The sequence below is a fragment of the Salvia splendens genome, chromosome 6 (assembly GCF_004379255.2).
Source record: "Salvia splendens isolate huo1 chromosome 6, SspV2, whole genome shotgun sequence".
NCBI classification, from domain to species: Eukaryota; Viridiplantae; Streptophyta; class Magnoliopsida; order Lamiales; family Lamiaceae; genus Salvia; species Salvia splendens.
Window position 1 is genome coordinate 13,269,641 of NC_056037.1, and position 22,226 is coordinate 13,291,866.

General features: G+C 40.0%; 1 protein-coding gene and 1 pseudogene across 1 annotated transcript; one reads left to right on the forward strand and one right to left on the reverse strand.

The window, feature by feature from the left end:
- Positions 1–10,900: 10,900 nt before the first annotated feature.
- LOC121808819 lies at positions 10,901–13,073 on the forward strand (annotated as a pseudogene).
- Positions 13,074–15,314: 2,241 nt separating this feature from the next.
- On the reverse strand, positions 15,315–17,610 carry LOC121806789. Its single transcript, XM_042206940.1, has 7 exons — positions 17,471–17,610; positions 17,182–17,304; positions 16,984–17,066; positions 16,786–16,907; positions 15,987–16,151; positions 15,829–15,922; positions 15,315–15,732 (listed from the first exon to the last, which is right to left on the reverse strand). Exons 2-7 carry the CDS (start codon positions 17,293–17,295, stop codon positions 15,522–15,524), a joined length of 789 nt encoding a protein of 262 aa, XP_042062874.1. The 5' UTR covers positions 17,296–17,304; positions 17,471–17,610; the 3' UTR covers positions 15,315–15,521.
- Positions 17,611–22,226: the final 4,616 nt, after the last annotated feature.

The following is a 22,226-nucleotide window of genomic DNA, read 5'->3' on the forward strand; positions in this document are numbered from 1 at the left end:
TGTTGAATTGATGATGAATTGAATTGACATCCTTGAAATTTCCAAGCGAAAGCGTTAAAGTGTAAAAAGAAATTATCTTTTATTGAGAAACGTATCTGTGGGAAATTCCGAAGATCTTTTAAATTAGTAGAATGATTTATTTTTTGATGTTGCCCAGATTTTCTTGGTACAATCAGGAATGGAGATTAATACGCACTTTTCGCCTTTTTTTTTCTTTTCTTTTCTTACGCAGTTCAGTACAAATTATTACTCTCCTCTCCGCTCTATATTATTGGAGTCATTTTACCATTTAGTACGTTCCATATTAATGAAGTTATTTTCCTTTTAAGTAGAAGAACACATTTTTTCTGACTTAATTCCCTCTCTTACTTTATTCCCTCTCTTACTTTATTCTCTCTACTTTTTCATCTCTTATACTTTATTTTTTTTATTTAATACATTAAACACATTGTTCTTAATCTCCGTGTTTAAAAAAAATGTATGTATTACTATGGAATTGAGGCTTATCTAGACTCTACTGGATGTTCGGTTTGTAAGATTGTCGGTTCGTAAGATTGTATCCAAGAATTAAATATGTAGTGTATTTGGTTCATGAGATTTAATTCCACAACTCAATCCTAGATACATAATCATGAGATAATTAGTCATAGCTAAAACCCCCTATGACTAAAATAATCTCACTACTCAATCCTACATTATATCTTGGTATTATTTTATCGGAACACCGCCCTTGTGTTTGGTATCCGAGATAAGTTATCTCGATGATCCGTGATAGCATCCGTTCTGGCCACACAAAATGCATATTTTATCGTCTATTTTAAAAAATACTATAGCTTCCATATTTACTAACACCTTTCTTTTTCCTAGACTAGAAGATTGATCTATGCCATATACGTGTGGTGTGAATAAGAATCGTCATTTTTTTCAAGTAAAACTCATTTGTGCAGTACGTCAACAATCGTTTTCGAGCGCAAAAGAAACGCATATTACATAGAAATTACTAAGAGCATCCGCAATAGAGGCGAGCGCTCCGGCTCGCCGATTTTTGGCGCTCGCCGAACTATTGCAGCCGGCGAGCGCCAAATCGGCGAGAATTTCGGCGAGAATTTCGGCGAGCGCACGCCGATCGGCTCGCCCCTATTGCAGCCTCCCGATCGGCGAGTGACCGGCGAGCGCAATTTTGTTTTTTGTTTTTATTTTCGAAACTCTATATATACGCGATTTGAACTTCATTTTCATTCGCACCACTTGTTTTAACAAGTACTCTCTCTATCTTAATTTCTGTACAAGAGCAACAACGCGAAATGAGTAACGCGGGTGGTAGTAGTAGTGGTAGTGGTGGGGATGCTGATGAGTACGAACGGCGTTTGAACGAACATTTGGATGACTGTACATCCCGAGAGATAGACCGACTACTACAACGGGCCTTGTAGCCGGCAGTACCTCGACCTCGACCCGTTGTCCACCGCCGATCATTGATTGAGCGGGATCACGTAGCTGCACATCAGCGGCTATATGCCGACTACTTCGCACCGGAGCCTCGGTTTAACTCCAACCTTTTCAGGCGGCGTTTTAGGATGAGCAGGGCCTTGTTTATGCGTATTGTTAACGCTTTGGAGCATCGATATTTGTGTTTCCGCTTCAGGCACGATGCGTCTGGTAGACCCGGCCACACACCTATTCAAAAGTGCACTGCGGCAATCAGGCAGCTGGCCTACGGAGGCACGGCAGACACGTGGGACGAGTACCTCCACATCGGTGAGTCGACTGCCCTTAAATGTATGAAGTATTTCTGTCAGGGAGTGACTGAAATATTCGGTGAGCAGTACCTTCGAAGCCCTACCCCCGAAGACTGCCAGGAGCTGATGCAGATGCACGGGGCGAAGCATGGGTTCCTGGGTATGTTAGGCAGCATAGATTATATGCATTGGGAGTGGAAGAACTGCCCCGCTGCCTGGAAAGGGTTCTACACGACCGGCTACAAGAGAAAGAAGCCCACGATGATCCTCAAGGTCGTAGCTGATTACCGGCTGTGGATTTGGCATGCATATTTTGGGGTAGCCGGGTCGAACAACGAACTCAACGTCCTCAACTCGTCGCCCCTTTTCAACGAGCAGTGCCAGGGCGTTGGTCCGACCATCAGTTTTGTCGCCAACGGGAACTAGCATGATATGGGCTACTACTTGGCGGATGGGATATACCCTAGGTGGCCCGTCTTTGTGAAGACGATCAGATACGCATCGGATGAGATGAAGACCTACTTTGCGGAACGCCAGGAGTCGGCGCGCAAGGACGTGGAGCGCGCATATGGTGTGCTCCAGGCTCGATGGGCGGCAATTAGGGGTCCAACGCGTTTGTGCATATCGACTGCATTGCTGATATAATGTACGTCTGTATTATCATGCACAACATGATTGTCGAAGATGAAGGTGTACAACTGACTAGTTGGGCCAAAGACGATAACGAAGCAGGTCCAAGCCACGGCGTAGCCACCCCGAACGTACGAAGTGGGGTACCTCACGATGAAGCCGGCCGCATCCAAGCACATGCCGACATGCGCCAAGTGGAAGCTCATATTCGACTCCAAAATGATTTAAATGAAGAGTTGTGGACGCGGAGGACTGCACGACGTTAGGGTTTTTTTTTTAATTATGTAATTTTTTTTAATGTACCTTTTTTAATTTAAATGAAATTAATGCATTTTCCCGTATCTGTGTCGTAAGTTGAATTCCGTATTAGTGTGATTGTTTATTTGTTTTTAGTGTTGATGATGTGGCTAGGCTATGGCTGAGCTATTGCTTGTCCAGTTGCTTGTCCTGATGATGTGACAGGAGGGATTTTAGTGCTGATGATGTGACAGAGGAGTTTGTGGCTGGGCTATGGCTTGTCCAGTTGCTATTGTGGATGCTCTAAAACCCGTGGTTAATTTGATTCAACTATGTAATTAGACTCTTAATTCTTTGATGGTACTCCCTCCGTCCCGGGCTACTCGCTCCTTTCCTTTTCGGCACGGAGATTAAGGAATGAGTGTATAGGAAAGTCAAAAATGACGACTGTAGGTGAAATTTTTTACTAAAAATGGAAAGAGTGCAAGTAACTTGGGACGCTCAAAAAGGAAATAAGTGCGAGTAGCTTGGGACGGAGGGAGTACAATATCTTGGACGGTATACAAATTCAATTCATATGGTTAAAATGTGAACTAAAGATATCGACCAATGGCACTATGATCTCTTTAAAGATTTTGAGTTGACTGCCCATAGCAGACATGATACACAATTCAACACCCCAAATATCCGATCTTATGTTATTTATGTTACTTTAATAGTTTAAAATAATCATTTCAACAGTTTATATTACTAAAAATGAGTTGAATGAAGAAATTCTTGTCGATACCATGTCATTAATTATCCATTGTATATAGCATATAAATGTGAATCAAGAACAAGAAATGTTGCTAAAAATGTCGTTATCAATATCTGATCCCATTTTACTATTCCGATAAACGAATCCAACATTTGGGATTTGGGAATATATGAATTCTCAACTAACTATTTTGCTAAAAAAAAACTAAACTATTTTTCTTCTCCTTTTTAGTTTTATTATAGCAATATCTGATCCAATTTTACTATTCCGAATACGATTATTGATAGTGACATTTTTAGCAACATTTCTTGTTCTCGCATTCACAGTTAGAGCATCCACAATGGCGGCGAGCGGACCGGCTAGCCAATTTCCGGCGGTCGCCGGTTCGCTCGCCGAACCATTGTAAACGGCGAGCGCCATTTCGGCGAAAAAATCGGCGAGCGCACGCCGATTCGCGAGCGGTGGGCGATGAGCTCGCCGGTCCGCTCGCCGCCATTGCAGGCTCCGGACCGGCGAGCGATCGGCGAGCAAAATTTTCTTTTTTTTTAAAAAATTTTCGAAACACTATATATACGCACTTTGCACGTCATTTTCATTCGCACCACTTGTTTTAACGAGTACTCTCTCTATCTTAATTTCTATACAAGATCAACAACGTGAAATGGAGAACAACAACGAAGGTACTCCAATGACGAGCGGGTCTCAAACTCCCCCGGTACCCGTGGGAGGTGTATGGGGTCCGATGCCCGGGTACTACAACATGTACCCGTGGCAGCAGATGATGCCCGGGATGCCAGCCGGGGGGAGTATGCCGAGGGGGTTACCGGTGATGCCGGGGTGGGCACCCGGTATGCAGATGATGCCGGGGTGGGCACCCGGAATGCAGATGATGCCGGGAGGGGTATCGGCAACGCAGGGGACGCCGGGGGGGAGAGGGGCGGGGGAAATGTCTATCGCCCCAGTTTTGATTTTTTGACTGCTTCTTCGCACACATCGACCCCAGCGGAGTTGGGGTTTGATATTCTCGGTGTTCTGGAAACTCCCATTCAAATGGGGGGAGTAGGGCGGGGTCAGGGCCCCCAAAGGGGAAGGGCAAGAGGGTCGGCGAGTCGTCGCAGCCGGTTGAGGACGACTGCTCGGTACGGAGGAGGTGGACAGATGCGGAGAAAGTCGCGCTGTCCAAGGCGTGGGTGAGTGTTTGCGATGATCCCCTCACTTCGAACAATCAGAGGATCGTCAACATGTGGGCCAAAATAGCAGCAGCCTACAAGGCATTTTGCCCGGAGGGGAGGCCGTGCAACGGGGAGGAGTGCCGGAAGGCGTGGGACCAAATCAGGGCTGGGGTCTCCCGATTTTCGGGCTTGTACGCCAACACCCTCCGCATGCAGAGCAGTGGCCAAACGGAGGATGACTGCAGGAGGATAGCGGAGAAAGCCTTCCCCTAGCCTGTGTTGTATAAGGAGTTCACCTACTGGAACCGCTATGAGGTGCTGAACGACTCCGAGAAGTTCCGGGCAGGTGTCGACGCTGGCTGTCCGAAGAAGCAACGACTGAACTATACCGGTGATTACAGCGGCAGCAGCGGTGGTTCTCACGACCTCCCCGAGGGTGCTCAGGAGCTCCCGTCCCCTCCATCGTTCGCTTGGCGAACTCGCCCGGTTGGTCAAAGGCGGGCGCAACGGGAGGCGAGGGGGGGGGGGTGCCGGGGGGTCCCAGGAGGTCCATTCGGCATCCCCCCTTGGCCAGTCGACAGAGGATCACAAATTCTTCGTGCGTCAACAAACGCGTGCTCAGATGGTCAAGATCTTAGCCGATTGGAAGGCGACAGAGGACCCTGAGGAGAAGAGCTTTCTTCACGCATTGCTCGTGAGCATGCGTGATGATTTGAAGACCGGGGGGCACGGGGGGGTACCGGCGGCGACGGTGGCGACGGGGGCGACGGAGACGAGGAGTGAGGCGGAGGTCGTTTTTTTAAATAATGTATTTTTTTTTAAATTAATGTATTTTTTTAATGTACTTTTTTTTAAAAATTAATGTATTTTTTAATGTACTTTTTTTAATTTAAATTATATTATTGAATTTCCGCGTATCTGTGTCGTAAATTTAATTACGTATTTTTTTGTGATTGTCAATTATTTGTTTTATATAATTAGGAGTGATGTGGCTAGGCTATTGCCGGGCTATTTGCTTATCCTGATGATGTGACAGAATGATTTTTAGTGCTGATGATGTGGCAGGAGGAGTTTGTGGCTGAGCTATGACTGTGATATTGCTAGGCGAAAGCCATTGTGTATGCTCTTATAGGCTATATACAATGGATCATGACATGGTAACGACAATAATTTTTTGTGGAATAAATACAGATTCAACTAATTTTAACATAATTAAACCTTTAGGATTTTATTTATTAAATACTTAATTATCAATCCTTCAACTACATGGTGATTAATTTAGATCATATAATTAATCACTACTTTTACATGCAACTTTAACATGATTTACTTGAACATCCGACAAACATTATCTCAAGATAGTATATCTAACGGCAATAAATGATTATTCAGTCGATCTCAAATATTGTTTCACAACTTAGTTCCTAGCTAGGAACATTAAAACACACACACAACACACATGCAAACATATTAATTAATTGGTGTGTCGAACGGTTCAAAAAGAATTATAGTTAGAAATTGACTTTGGCATGTCTTTGTCTCCCTATATACCTACAAACGTGATCTCACAATCCATCACAAAATCTTGTGTGATGGTTCCGTCTCACTTCTACCATTTTGCAGAGAATCTCTTTACCCATTTACGCACCACCTTTCATAAATCAAATCTAGACTACTTCTAATTCAAAGATTCTTGAAAACCTACCTAATTATGACTATTATCTTTCATCAAAACCCCAAATCGTATCGAATCAATTGAAACAATAACCATTGAAATATGTGATCACAAAGGCCCACAAACAATACAAGTCAGTGTGATCGCAAATTTACAATTTTACTGTTTAATTTGTATATATCAACATCATTATTTTGTAGAGCTCCGATCACCATTTAATTTGTCTACCCACTGAAATAACTTCGTATAAATATTTGTACATTGATTAATTGTTGAACATGTGTTTGTCTCAATTCCTTAGCACATAAGACCATCCACAACGCGTCTCGCGCCGGGCTCGCGTCTCGTCTCGGAGAGACGAGACCCCCGCGAGACGCATTGCAGCGGCCGTCTCGTCTCCAGCTCGCGACCGGCTCGTCGCGTAGCTCGTCTCGGAGAGACACGAGACGAGCTGTCTCGCCACGCGCCCGAGACACGTGGCACGTCCCCATGCGTGCGTGACGCCCACTCGCTGGCCCGCGAGTGGGCGTCGTCACTGATGACGCAATAATTCATTTTTTTTTTAAAAAAATCGATTTTTAATAAAATTTTTTTTTTTTTTCAAACAGTAATATTACCGTTAAATATTTATTTTCATTTTTTAAATTTTTAATTTTTTTACTCTATAAATAATTCTATTCCATACTCATTTCAAACACAAACACACATCTATTCCTCTCAAATCCTCTCTATCACTCCAATTTCCATCTTCAATCAACTCAAACAAATGGATCCTTTTGAGCAAATGCGTCAATTAATGGAACAATCACTCGAAGAAGATCGACGACGAGAGGCGGAGGAAGCCGCACCACCCCCACGACGCTCCCGGAAGTACATCAATCGGAACCGGGAGGAAGCCGCCGCACGGTTAGTACGCGACTACTTCTGCGATAACCCGATTTGGGGAGATACCTATTTCCGTCGCCGTTTCCGCATGCGGAAACCGCTATTTCTCCACATAGCGAATACTTTGGCGGCCAGGGAGGAGTTCTTCCGAGAAGGGTTCGACGCGGTCGGTCGTCCCAGCCACACGACGCTGCAGAAATGTACTGCAGCCATCCGACAGCTTGCGACTGGACAAACGGCCGACATATTCGACGAATACCTGCACATCGGAGACAGTACTGGGCGCTTGTGCTTGCTCAACTTCTGCAGAGGCGTCCGGGCAGCCTTCAGTGACGAATTTCTCCGGAGGCCAACCACGGAGGATTGTCAGTTCCTCCTCAACCTGCACGAACAAGTGCACGGATTCCCCGGGATGCTTGGCAGTGTCGATTGCATGCACTGGCAATGGAAGAATTGCCCGGTGGCTTGGAGGGGTTCCTACACGAGCGGCCACAAAGGCACCCACCCAACCGTTGTACTCGAGGCCGTTGCCGACTACCGACTTTGGATCTGGCACGCGTACTTCGGGGTCCCTGGCTCGAACAACGACGTAAACGTGCTCCAACAGTCCGACCTCTTTACCGAAGTTTTGGATGGTAAAGCGCCGGCCATCAACTTCGTCGCCAACAACCGACGGTATAAAATGGGGTACTATCTCGCCGACGGCATCTACCCGAAGTGGCCGACCTTCGTGAAGACGTGCGGCAGGCCAGCGAACCCAAAGCAGGCTCTTTTTGCGCAGAAGCAGGAGGCTGCGCGCAAGGATGTGGAGAGGGCGTTCGGGGTTCTCCAAGCGCGCTTCAACATCATCAAAGCCCCGGCTCGTTCGTGGTTCATGGAGAGCATGGTCGACATCATGTATACGTGCATAATCTTGCACAACATGATTGTCCGAGACGAAGGACCCGATGCCGGAAATTGGTTCGACCCCGAATCCCCCGGAAGCTCAACTGCAAGTAGTCCGCCGCGAAGTGGAGCGCATCCATCTATACAAGAACGGTTGGCTATTCGGGCAAGGACACGCGACTCTAGCGCCCACACCCAACTCCAAGAGGATCTAATTGAGCACATTTGGGAAAACTTTGGCGGAGAATATTAAATTATGTCATTTTTATTTTTTTAGAATTTTAATTATGTCTTCGCTTTTTTAATGTTAAGTTGTAATATTGTTTTAATTTTAATAAAGTGTGTTTGTTTAAATTGAATTGGGTTTTAAAAAAAATTATAAATTAAATTGAATGAATAGTAATTAAGAGACGGTATAGAGACGGTTAAGAGACGGAGCGTTGCAGCCTCCGTCTCTTAGTTAAGAGATGGAGGAAAAAAGGACAGTGGGGCCCTCAAATAGTGCTCAAATAGTAGTTAAGAGACGGTTTAAGAGACGGTATAGAGACAGCGTTGTGGATGGCCTAACAATGAAAGATGGTAATTTGGACACGATGATACGTGAGCTGAGCTGTAAAAAATATTGATACGATGATTTATAGGACCCAAATAAAAGAGCACGAAAGATAATAATTACGAGACGACATGACAAGTCAGCGTTGACGGCCTAACACCACGAATGTTACTAAAATCATTAGATTACACTGTAATATTTTTTTAAAAAAATACTACTCCACTAAATAAATAGAGTGCCACTACCACAAGCTAGTAAATGTTTTTCCTTTTTGTTTTTGAGTTCTTGGTCACATGCAGTCCCGATCCTTGATGTTGTCATGTTGCAAACCATATGGGATAGCGCATGTATAAGTTACTAACATAACTTCAATTCATAGGATGAGTAAAGCATTAATTTAAAGACTAAAATCTAAAATTCATACGCTGAATTTGCTTAAAATAACTTTTTGGCTCTATAAATTAAGTGTGTTACTTTTTGGTACGTTTGCACAAAAACCTATTTGGTCCATAGTATTCATGTCAAAATACAGTTGATAATTAGTTTTGTTTAATGTGTTAGCTTCTAGTCTTAGACAATATGTTTTGATCTATTAATTTCACTCATTAACTATATCAAAATACAGATGATTGTTGATTTTTGAGAGAATTATTAATATAGACCAAAACATATTGTCTAAGACGAGTTAACACACTTACTATACAAAACTAAATTTTTGTTTAACAAATACTGGACCAATTTAGTACTTTAATCTTATTTAATCAACTCGGAAAACTTAAAGGAGTATATTAGTGGAATTCAAATATGTGATTTTTGGACTAGAAATACTCAGTTTACAATATCTTAAAAAATACATAATTGACTAAAGGTCAAAATTGGTCCTAAACATATGACGATTTTATGATTTTGATCCAAAACATTATCTTTTGAATGATTTGATCCCTCACAATTGAAAACGGGCAGAATTTAGTCATTTTTTGGACGGCACCGTTTAAAAATGATGGTCAACAACAGTTTAAACTATTTTGACTGGATTATATTACTAATTACGTTTTATTATCAATTAAATTATAACTTAATTTTTTGGGTTAGAGATTACGTTTCTTCGTTCTTCTCCTTCAGATTTCCTTATAGCAAAAATCAAACACATAAAGCTAGCCCATCAATTCAAATCAATTACTATGGTGATTCCGACGCGATTTATTGTCGTCGCCACATTCCTAAATCCCTCATTCACCCGCCCCTCTGGTAAGAGCTGCCACCTCCGCCGGTGCAACCAGCTCTCCCCTCAGGTCAAGCATCGCGCCTTCACCCCGATGAGGAAGACACCATCATTCACGCCCACGCCCGTTTCGTCAACAAATGGGCCACCATTGTCCCCCCCTCCGGCCGCACCGACAACGCAATAAAAAACCACTGCGATTCTACCCTCAAGTGCTCCTCTTTCACCGAAGACGACGACTCCCCCCTTGAAGCGATCCGTCAGTGTCGGCTCCACCTCTGCCACTTATTTCGCCATGCCCAGTTCCTCCACCTCCGGTTCTACCCACACCAGCTCTCTGCTCACCGATCTGCCCACGAGGCTTAGCCTCTCGCTCGCCGAGATCGACATTGTTAATCACAACACTTACTCACGTACAACTCATTCCCCAAAAATTCAACCTAATTCTGTACAATTGCTGCCACCACAACCAATTCAACCGATGCAACGGCAAGCGAGGGTCAATTTGCATCTTCTCGAGATGGGATTCGACATTGGTCTTGTGCCGGATGGCCCAGATGAAGCCCAGGAGAAGAGCAAGGAGCAGAGGGAAGCAAACTAGGAGCGGCAGCAAAGGTGGGAGCGGGCAACGACAGCGGCGGAGGGTGGTGGAGTGGAAGGGGAAGAAGAGGGTGTTGAGAGGAGGATAGAAGAGAGTGTTGGGAGAGAGAGAGTCAAATTTGTTTTTAAAATAAGAAAAATATTAAATATTCTAATTTAAATCTTTGATTTAGTCAAAATAGTTTAAACTGTAGTTGACCGTTAATTTTTAACGGCACCGTCCAAAAAGGACTAAATTCGATCCGTTTTGATTTGTGAGGGACGAAATAATTCAAAAGATAATATTTTGGACCAAAATCATAAAATCTTCATATGTTTAGGGTCATTTTTGACCTTTACTCTACGTAATTTTGTCCCAATACCCACGTCACATGAGCAAGCGTAATCGTAATGTAGTACTACTACTCTCTTTGAAATGTCTCTCAACAATAAATAAATTTAAAATTTGAAACAAGCTGCATGCAAGCCTTATCTGGCTATAAATAATAGCATTCCTTTCTCATCACCCTCACCTGAATTCAAATTCCCTCCATCATTAAAAAAGAATGACAAACTCTTCTCCAAAGCTGATCATCCTCTTCTTCACAACAATCACCATCATCTTCTCCATCTCACCAATTTCAAACGCCCTCTCCAATTGCCTCCTCACGCCCGATCTCGACCTCCGAACCGATCCCGACGCGATTACCACAGCTTCGACCGACTACGGAAACCTGGTGAGGCGAAGCCCTCGCGCAGTCCTGTACCCTTCCTCCGAAAACGACGTCGTGGAGCTCGTGAGGCTGTCCAACGGGTGCCCCACCCCGTTCGGCATTGCGGCCAGAGGGCACGGCCACTCCGTGAGGGGGCAGGCGGCGGCGCACGGCGGCGTGGTGGTGGACATGGCCTCGCTGGGGAGAAACGGGAGCCGGATTAGGGTTTCTTGGGAGGAATTACGCCGACGTGGGCGGAGAGCAGCTGTGGGTCGATGTGTTGCGGGCCGGGCTCGAGCACGGGCTGGCGCCGGTTTCTTGGACCGATTATTTGTACCTCACCGTGGGAGGAACGCTCTCTAATGCTGGGATTAGTGGCCAGTCCTCTTTCTTTGGCCCTCAAATTTCCAATGTTCTTCAGCTCGATGTTATCACAGGTTTTGTTTCAATCTCTCTAATTATTTTTTTCTATTTTGTTTTTGGGTGTTTTGACATAAAATTGAAGATTTTGTAAGGTACTAGGTATAACGGACAGAATCTATGACAGTTTTGTTCAGAGTTCTGGATGCAGGCTGGCCCCACACAATACTCAAATCCAAAACTCGAATCATGAAGTTAAATATTTGTTTATTTATTTCATACGCAGGAAAAGGGGATCTGGTGAGTTGTTCGGAGGAAATGAATTCAGAGCTATTTTTCGCAGTTCTTGGTGGACTTGGGCAGTTTGGCATCATAACCAGAGCAAGAATCGTCCTTCACAAAGCACCAACCACAGTGAGTGTAGCTATACCTCCCTCCTTTCGCTGTGTATAGTCTCATTTTAACTTGCACAAATTTTAAGAAATTAGTTGAGTTTGAGTAAATGGAATGTGGACCCACCATAGTAACTAAATGTGACTTTATATAAACGACAGTCAAAATAACAAAATGTGACAGAAGGAATGGAGTATGTGTTCTTAAATCTTAAATAATTGGCTCTTATATTTGCGATTTACAATGATCGATGCTTAATTTGTAGGCGAAATGGGTGAGATTGATATACGACGAGTTCAGCAAGTTCACGAGCGACCAAGAGCATCTGATCATGAAAGGGTATGGGAATGGGCCAAACTATCTGGAAGGTTCGATTATCACAGACAAGAGCCCTCCAAACAATTGGAGATCCACTTCCTTCTACTCACCTTCCCACCAAACCAAGATTCAATCTTTGTTGAAGGCCAACGGAGGCATCCTCTACTCCCTTGAATTTGTCAAATACTACACCAATATTCACGAGGAGCTTGAATTGATGATGGTAAAAGATCTGAGGTTTGTTCCTGGATTTTCCTTCAAGAAAGATGTCCCCCTCTTTGATTTCCTCAATAGGGTTGGAAGCTTGGAATTGGAAGAAGATAATGATGAAGAAGAAGCTCATCCATGGCTCAATCTCTTCTTGCCAAAGTCCCAAATCATGGACTTCCATGCTGCTGTCATCCTCAACCTCATTCACACACAAAACCAAACATCTGGCCCAATTCTTTTCTACCCTCTCAATAGACAAAAGTATTCTTTCACCCTCTCTCTATTAATGAAAGTTTAATTTTAAATTATGAATGTGTATGTAATAATGTAATGGTGCGTGCAGATGGGATGATAGGACGTCGGCGGTGGTGCCAGAAGAGGACATATTCTACACACTAGGGCTGCTGCACTCAACCAAGCGCAGTGAGTCCCATGTTTTTGAGAATCTGAACAAACAGATTCTGGAAGTTTGTCAAAGGGAGGGAATCAGAATCAAGCAGTATCTACCCCATTATGAATCCAAGGAAGATTGGGTTCAGCATTATGGGTCAAAATGGGCTACTTTTCAAGAAAGGAAACAAAAGTATGATCCTAGAATGTTATTGTCTCCTGGCCAAAGAATCTTTACTCCTGTTATGGAATCTGATTTTTGAGTTATTAATTGCCTATATAAAATTAGTTTAGTTTAGTTTAGTTTAGTTTTCCTACATGTGAATTTTGTACTACTACTTTTTTTTATCATGGAACAACGGCCTTGCCTTGTAGGTACTTTTTTACTAATGCTTATTCAATTCTATGTTTTAAAAGGTCTAATTATGTATTTGCAAATAAAAATATCAAATAGAAAAGTAGTGTATTTTGGAGTACTCCCTCCGTCCCACTTAAGATGACACATTTTTCTTTTTAGTTTGTCCCAACTAAGATGACACATTTCTTTTTTTAGAAACTTTCTCTCTCCAATTAATATATCCAACCACTTTTTCTTACTCCTATTAAAATATTCATCTCTCTTTCTTTTTCTATTTTAATACTCACACTTAGGGATGTCAATGCAGCCCGCAACCTGTGGGCTGACCCAAATAACCCGCCAAATTTATAGGATTAGGGTCGAAAATTTCTAGCCCGATAAAACTACAACCCGATTAGCCCGCACCCGATTAACCCGCAACTCGTTAGGGTCAGACCCGAAAACCCGATGGGCTGGCCCGAAAACCCGATAAAATTTCTATCATTCTATTTGTTTGACTCCTAATTGGACAATTTCATTAATTATTTTTATAATATAGATAACTAAAAAAATAACATTCAATTTTATATTAAATATATAAATTATATATTAAAATTTTTTAATATAATAATAAATAAATAAATTAGAAACTTCTAATTCATTAACTTGTAAAACATGTTTTAAAACATGCTTTAAAATATTTAAATTTATGTTTTATTTTACACAAATCTCAAATATTAGTATTTGATCATGTTTGTGTTTGAGTTTAAGTATATATCTCAAATTTATCATAATTAAATATTTATATTTTATAAATATAACTAATTTTCGTCATTATTTATTGGATTGAGCATATGTTAATTTTATCGGTAGCAACCCGATTAACCTGCTGGGCCAGCCAGAAACCCGAGCGTTTAGGGTTAGGGTTGAACTTTTATATCCCGAAAAAATCTCAACCCGATTAGCCCGCACCCGATTGACTCGCAACCCGAGTAGGGTTGGCTCGAAATCCGGTGGGCCGGCCCGATTGATATCCCTACTTACACCCACCTTTTCTCTCTCCAATTAAACACATTAACCAATAACTCCTAAAATCTCGTGCCGACCAAGGAATGTGTCATATTAGTCGGGGCAGAGGGAGTATAATTCAATGAAGGTATTTTTAATACTCCTCCATCCATAAAAAATAGTCTCATCATTCCATTTTTGTCTGTCCTTAAAAACTAATCACACAATAAAAGTGGAAAGTTAATTACTTTCAATTTATTACTACTCCTTTTTTTTTTTTTATCTTTCTTGCTTCTACTTTATCTATTTTTTCCTCTCTCCTACTATACCTATTTATCTCTTTCTTTTTCACAATTTACCAATTTTGCACTGAAAACATGTTGTCTATGTACCAAAGAGACTGTATTGACTACATAAATGTGTTCCGGCCGTAAAAATTTCAAATTTAGGGTGAGTTTGAAATAAAGATTCCTTGAAGGGAGGCATTTTTTTTGCAATTTGTAAATGAGAAAAATGCCAATGGCATTGGTGTATTTAAAAATGTTAATTATGTTGGTGTGTTTGAACAAGCCAATGCTATTAGCAATTTTAAAAAATGAAGTAAGTATATAACTATTTATGTTAGCGCTGAGAATCAACATTCTATGTAGTTCAGTTGGCTTAACGTGTTTTTAGTGGAAGGGAGACTAGAGTTTAAATCCCAATCCCAACTCACTGTTTTTACTTCTTTCATTTTTTACTCTCTCGTTGTTCCTCAACTGCTTCTAGACTCTAGTAAATATCTTAGTTATTATAAAACTGATTTATAAAAGTAGTCTCCGTTAATTTTTTCCATTAACATTCATTTATAAAATTAAATAATTTCTTAAAACTAGCACCAGTTAAATATGTGACATCTATTAGAGACAGAAGGAGTAGTCAATATTAAGAGTTAATATATGGACTATAACAAAATAAATAATTAAATATGTCTTCCAGCGAACTTTTTTTCTAAAGTCACCCGAAATTTCAATTTTACCCATAAATATTTAGGCATGTGCGTTGGTTTGTTCTTGGAAAACTAACAAAGTATCCATTAATCTCTTCAAACAAAAAAAGAGAAAGTGATCCCTTAAAATTTATCCCCTACTATTATTGAGCAAGAGTGCTGCTTTAGTGATGGAATATATTTCCACAATGAGAACAACATGACTCATCACAATTAAGCAATTCCACCCCACAATGCAAAATAGAGGCAACGGCATCACTTCCTTTGCAAACCATGAATTTTGCTATCACCCTTTTATTAAATTAAGAATTCCAAGTTGCACTTGACTTTCTGGAAATCACAGATCACCCAACAATGGTGTACTTATTAGCTATATATACATATATATCATTCGTTGATAAAAACACATTTCAAATGATTAAGCACAAATGGTAGTAAGTGTAGCTGGCAGATGAATGAGTAACAGGTTTTCAAGTTGAGGAGGATTGGCCTGTTGATAGTGTTGTAGAGATTTCCTTTAGGAAAGGCAAAACAGCTGAGACTAATTCATGTTGATGTGAAGTGTATCCATGATTGGCTCCTTGTATGATTTTCAACTGGTGGTTTGGTAAGACTTTGGCAAACTCTGTTGCATCTTCTAGTGGGACAAGATCATCAGCTGATCCATACACTGTCAGTGACCTTTATATACACTTGGATAAGTTAGATGACAAAATTTTTTATTGGCAGAAATTGAGAAACAAACGTATCATTAGCAGAAATTGAGATCAAACTGACCTGCAGTTAGCATCAATTAAAAGGCAGGCTTGGTGCATGTCTGTATTGAGTCGCTCCGTCATGCTTTCTTCAGTGACTCGGTATTCGACTTCTCCTATTTAAAAAGATTATGCTTTATTTACTGAAAAAATGCACAATTTGTAAAACGAAACAATTACCTGTCTTGGTTTTGACATCTATGTATCCCTCCTTCTTTAGCCTTTCCCAGATATCTTTACCAAACCATTCCTCAATTCCTCGTTTAAGATCATAACGGCCAGAAATATTTATCACAGCAGGTATATCGTGATATTTCGATGCATACAGAAGGACAACATCGCCTCCTGCAAAGTGGAAAACACTATCTAGTTCGAGATTGTCCAAAGTAAAATATCAGAAAGAAGAGAATAAACTTCAAGAAGAAAGAATTATCACTGAGTCTATCCTCAAGGAAAATTAAGAATGAGTATTATTGTAAACATTATCATGAGCATTTAAGATATTATCAGATTTAGTAGGTTTAAATGAAGAGTAGAGTAAGATTTTAACTTTATTTGTGTGATAGAGAAAAGAATTACAAATACAGGACAAGAAAAGTGATTCTATTGGCAGAAATTCACACATTTTTGTGTATCCAGAGACACAACACAGAGTAAAATACTTGACAAACACTCTTCCTCTGTGTCTCTTTGTATCAAAGGGAGGAGTAAGCTTTATGTCATTGAATGCCAGAGTAAATAATCATGAGTTACATGGCAATTATAAGACTGAACAGAACTGACTATCAAATTCAGACACAAGAAAATGCAAGTTTTATTACTATTAATCTAAGTTAGTTACCAAAATGGAAGGAAAAGGTTTAGCTGAATCTTATCCACTCTCATCTTTAGGATTGAGTACGACGTCCTTGGTCATCTTGGACATTTCAGATTGTTATGTAAGCATTTAAAGACATTTAGAAGAAAACAGTGGGTATACCTTTACTATGACCAAGAAGTGCAATCGTTGAGCGTTTTAACCCAACAAAGTAGTCAACCACAGATCTCAAGTCATCAACATCATCAGAGTAGTTACAAATCTGAAATGTACCTTCACTTTCCCTTCAAATCATCAAATCAATTAAGCACATGAATCTAGAAAATGAATAAAGAATTGAAGTGGTTAACAAAGCGATACCCATTTCCACAGAAATCAAAGCGAAAAGCACTGATTCCTTCTTTTTCTAAAGCAACAGCAAGATTGACCATGATTTTGTAATCCTGCAGAAGGAAGCATGACATAAACCACACTCAGGTTTCTAATACATAAATTTGGTATGAAAAATGATGGGGTTATATTTCAAGCAGTGGTTATTCATGTCTTGAAAAAAGCTACCTTTGTGGAACGGAAACCATGGCAGAGAACTACAAGCTGCGGTGAAGCTGTGTCATGCAATAAACCAACAAGATTTTTGCCATGCTTGTTTGGTATCGTTACTTTCTGCGGCATTATCACCTGCTGCTTATTTACAAACATGTCAAGTAAAATTCAACCTTCCCAATGCAACAAAGAGGCATAGATAAGAATATCCTCGATCTTAACCGTTTAAATTCAACATCATCCATCATTCCACCAAACAAAAAACAAATACGGTACGGACTAAAGAGTAGTATTAATTTCTTACCAGAGAAGAGAATGAATTAAAGTGCGACGAAATTCTGTTTGAATTTAACAGTTGCGAATCCAACAAAGTGTGCACCAATTCTCCTTCAATTTCATTTTTGTTGGTCAACTACTCACCGTCTTTTCTCATTTACTACTTTATTATTGTTGTATCAATTGCCTTTCGTCACCTGCTTGCCCATTATTATATTTATATTATTATATTTATACTCCGTCCATCCGTCCCTCCCTAAAAAGTATGAACATTAATTTAACACTGAGTTTATTGCATAACTAGTCAAATCTGTTTCATCACTAAAGTTTTTATTTTTATAAGATGGAGGAAGTAATAATCGCTTCCTATTCAATACTAACAAAAAACTATGCTCCTTCCGTCCCTCTAAAATAGATTGAATTTCTTTTTTCATCCCTCTAAAACTATACTACTTACTTAGAAGATAATTAATTATTTTTTTCTCTATTTTACTTTATTATTCTTCCCTTCTTTAAAACACTCAACAATCTTCTCTTTTTTTTTATTCTTTTTTCCTACTTTAAACACAAAGCAATTTATTTATTTATTTTTTACTTTATTAATTTTTTTAATTTAAAATATTGAACAACTTTTTTTTGTCTCTCTCCTTAAACTTAAATTTTTTTATAAAATCTCGTACATCCCGATAAGAGGTCTTCCATGGGATAGGGAATAACTAATTGCAAATCTTTTTATTCATAAATCATTATAATACTCATATAACATTTTAAATACAACTCTATATTAAAGAAAACATTGTTTGGTAATTATGTTGAATTCTGGAAAGAAGTACGAGGAATATTTAAATGGCTAACACTTTACAATAAAAATAGAAGCTCTTTGCAATGGAAGATGGACATGCCATCCAAATCTATGTAATCCATTTTTTTGGTACATCATCAAATTAACACTTAATCACTAAAACACAACACACCCAAATATTATTGCTAATATATATTGCAGCATTGATTGATCCACATTTTAATGACTCATATATATAGTATAAAGGACTCCCATCTTTCAAAATATTAGACTTTTGACCATTCATAATTCCATATACATACTTTTCCCTGTTGCCATACTTTTCAGTTTTCATCTCCTACCTTCTTTCCTATTGCATTCAATGGCCCACACCGGCTAAACTCAATTTATTGACACCCTACTTAATCGTACAACTACAAGTATACTTTTCAAACCTTGCAGAGCTATATACACATAATTAAAATGGTGTGATTTGAATACACAAACTATTCATAGGAAGAGAATGGGTTTGTGAAGAAGCTTCATCAATGGAATGTTGGAGATATAGCTATAAAACACTAACCGGGCGTAATACAACCCGAGAGAAGATCGAAGAAAGAAAAAACAGAAACGAAAATTACAATTGAAATTCGAAACTGTAAAGATGAACTTAGCCGAGTCGAGGAAGGTCTCTTTCCGCAAGACGAGATACGCCCCGGTAGTGTTCTCGGTTTTGCCACGTCGTCCCAAAGATAAAACGGCTACGTCTCATTCGTTGCAACACTGCAGTTGGAACAAGCTCCGGCGAATTGGAAGAGGAAGAGGACAGAGCTTCGAAAAGACTATGCAGAGAGGAAGTATGCTTGTGATGGATACTCAGTGTGTGAAATGCAGTGGAATGACTAGCCTATTTATAGGCCAAGCCACCATGTAGGGTCAACCAAGCCATGAAGGCTCATCATGGCGCATTCGTAACCGTCGGCGGTTACAAGCTTGTGGCAGGAGTGTGCCTTTCGCGTGTGTCGCGTGTGGATTTCTCACGTGGCAACTTTGACTGTGCCACGCTTGACGATGTGTCAAGTCACTTGGATTGCTGATTCAGCGGTGGTCTAAAAAGATTACTACGGGTCCAGACCCGAGCTCAAAGACCACCAAAAGATCAATTGCCAAGATCGAGATCGGACCACCCAAAGAATACGTATGTTAAGCTCATCATACTGACCAGTAATCATGGCCTAGAATACGACTTATCATACACAATGTAAACCGTTACAAAGTATTTATAGGATATGGACATTATCATCGAGACATTCTTCTATGCTCACTATTTAAGAGACGGTCACTAATAATCTAGAGAAAACGCTCTTTTCTAAATCTTATCATGTAAATTAATCAGAGTTTCAAAAAATATGATGCACAATTGGGGGAAGAACAAGAATACTATATAAAAAGGGTCTTTATAAGTTTTAGCTTTTGGACGGGAGCGTACCATTTGGTCCCAAAATTACAGCAGATGGGGAAGACGAAGACGAGGATATGTTCATTGTCCGGTTGAACTCTTCTTTGTCTTCTGAATATGCCTTGTTTAAAACCTCTTCGATTTCCATACGCCGTTTCTTCTTCAAAGGACAGTCATCAGTGACACCATTTCCATTACGATCGATGGCTACAATTATGGTCAATCCGTTAGCTCAATGGCTACAATTACGATCGATGCAAGCATTAGAGAAACTGACGATGAAATCTAAGAGGAGGAATGGCTTCACCAATCCTACTCCTTGCAATGACGGCTCCTTTTCATAACTCCTCTTGATCAGTTGGACGACTTTTCTGCATTTGCACTCTATTTTACTCAATCTGCGTCTGCTCGGCTAGTTTGCACACTCTAACTGATCCAACATCCATCCTGCACACTTAAACTCACGATTTGTGCATTATCTCCTCCAAAATTATGTAAAATAAACCTAAAGCCAATGCATGAAATGAGCCTCATCAGGACCGCAGCGTGGGCAATGGTGGATGGCGGCCAGCGGTCGCTGGCTGGCTCAAAGGCTCCAGACTTCCAACTTTGACTTTCAATATGTTTAGGCTGTATTTTGCACATTTTTCGCAAAACATGCCAAAATACAAAAATAGATAAAATATGCAAATAACAGACATGTCTTTGACACTCAAAATGGACCAAATAATGGACTTAAAAGAATTCAAAATCCGAGCGTATCTTTTCTAACAAAAGCCATACTCCCTCTGTCCCAATAAATATGAAACATTTGCTTTTCGGCACATGATTTTATGTATTGTTGTTTTGTGAGTTTAAGAAGAGAGGGTAAAGTAAGAGAGAGAGAAAAATATAAAGTTATTTCTATTTTAAGAAACGTTTCATTTTTAATGAGACAATCCAAAAAGAAAAGCGTTTCATTTTTAATGGGACAAATTGAGCATTAAATAGTACTCCCTCCGTTATGATCCACTTTTCTTTTTCCCATCCCAACCAAAATGCAAAATGAATCTTTACTAATTTAGGAAATAATTAAATATTCAATTATTTTTTCCTCTTTTACTTTATTCATTTTCGTACTTAAAAATACTTAACAATTTTTCATCTCTTTTACTTTATTTATTTTTCCTACTTTAACAACTCTGCACTATGTGCCAAAAGGGATATAAGAAGTTAGACTTGGTTGACTACTCTACACTCAATATCCTTAAACTTTGTGCCGAAAAATTTCACCTCAACTATGAGGCAACGGAGGGAGTATATACAAGTGAGATCCATATTCCACAAATTTTTCATCCGCTTTTCTTAACATTTCTTAAAACATGTGATGCCAATAAATGAGACTCTTAATGGCGGACGGAGGGAGTAACATTTTAAATACAACTCTATTTATAAAAAATTAATAAAGAATTCTTAATAAACAACTTGAACTACTCCCTCCGTTTCTGAAAGTTTGTCACATTTTTCCATTTCCGTCCGTCCTGCAAAATTTATCACATTTAACTTTTTATCATTTTTTGTAGTGACATTCTCATTCACATCTATCATAATCTAAAGTGCCAGTTTAATGAAAAGACTTATTTGCCCTTTTTGGCAGGAAAATTCAAAGCTATTTGAGTTACCCTTTTGGTTATTTAAAAAATGGCAACATTGGACAGAAAAGAGGCAGATATTATTGGACAAAAAATTGGTCTAATGAAACACTAGCTTCTCAAACAAGATAAAACACCTATACATACACACACCTTTAATTGAATCTGCATTATTATTGATTGATTTACTGAAAATTTTATTTTTGATTGCAGCGTAGCATGAATCTTGGAAGCCGGCGACAGCTCCGACGATGGGTGACGAAGGCGGCAAGGCTGATGGAGGCGGGGCAGTGGCGGCAAGGCAGCGACTGGCTACGAGAAAGTGAGCCGCCACTTTGAAGATCCGATCTTTACCGGCAACGGCGGCAGCAAGGCAGCGGAGGCGTGAAACGAGCGGCAGGGAAGCCGGGTGGACGGCGTGACGGAGGGAGGAAGCAGAAGGGAGGCGTGACGGAGGGAGGAGAGAGCTCCGAAAAAGAGTGAGAGAGAAAGGAGGAGGACGCCGGAGGAAGGGTTGCAGCGGCGATGCCGACTGAGAGAGAAAGATGAGATGGGAAGGGAGAGTGCAATCGGCGCTGAGAGAAAGAGAATATTAATTTATGGAGTATATTGTTATTTAGGTTTATTTATGTTGAAATTTTAGTCTAAGGAATGTATTATCTGGGCTTTATTTGTATTGGATTTTATGATTTTGAAAAAATTTATAAAAATATAGTTTAAATTGGGTGTTACGTATATATCATTATATTTATGTTTTAAAAATTAGGGTTTAATTTTGAACTATTAATTTATTGGACTTTGTATAAATATTTTTTAATTTAATTTCATCTTTGTAATTAAGTTTATGTATTGTTATTTTGCCTTTTATTTGAATTAAAATTGGAATTGTGCTAAAGAGTTTAAAATTGGAATT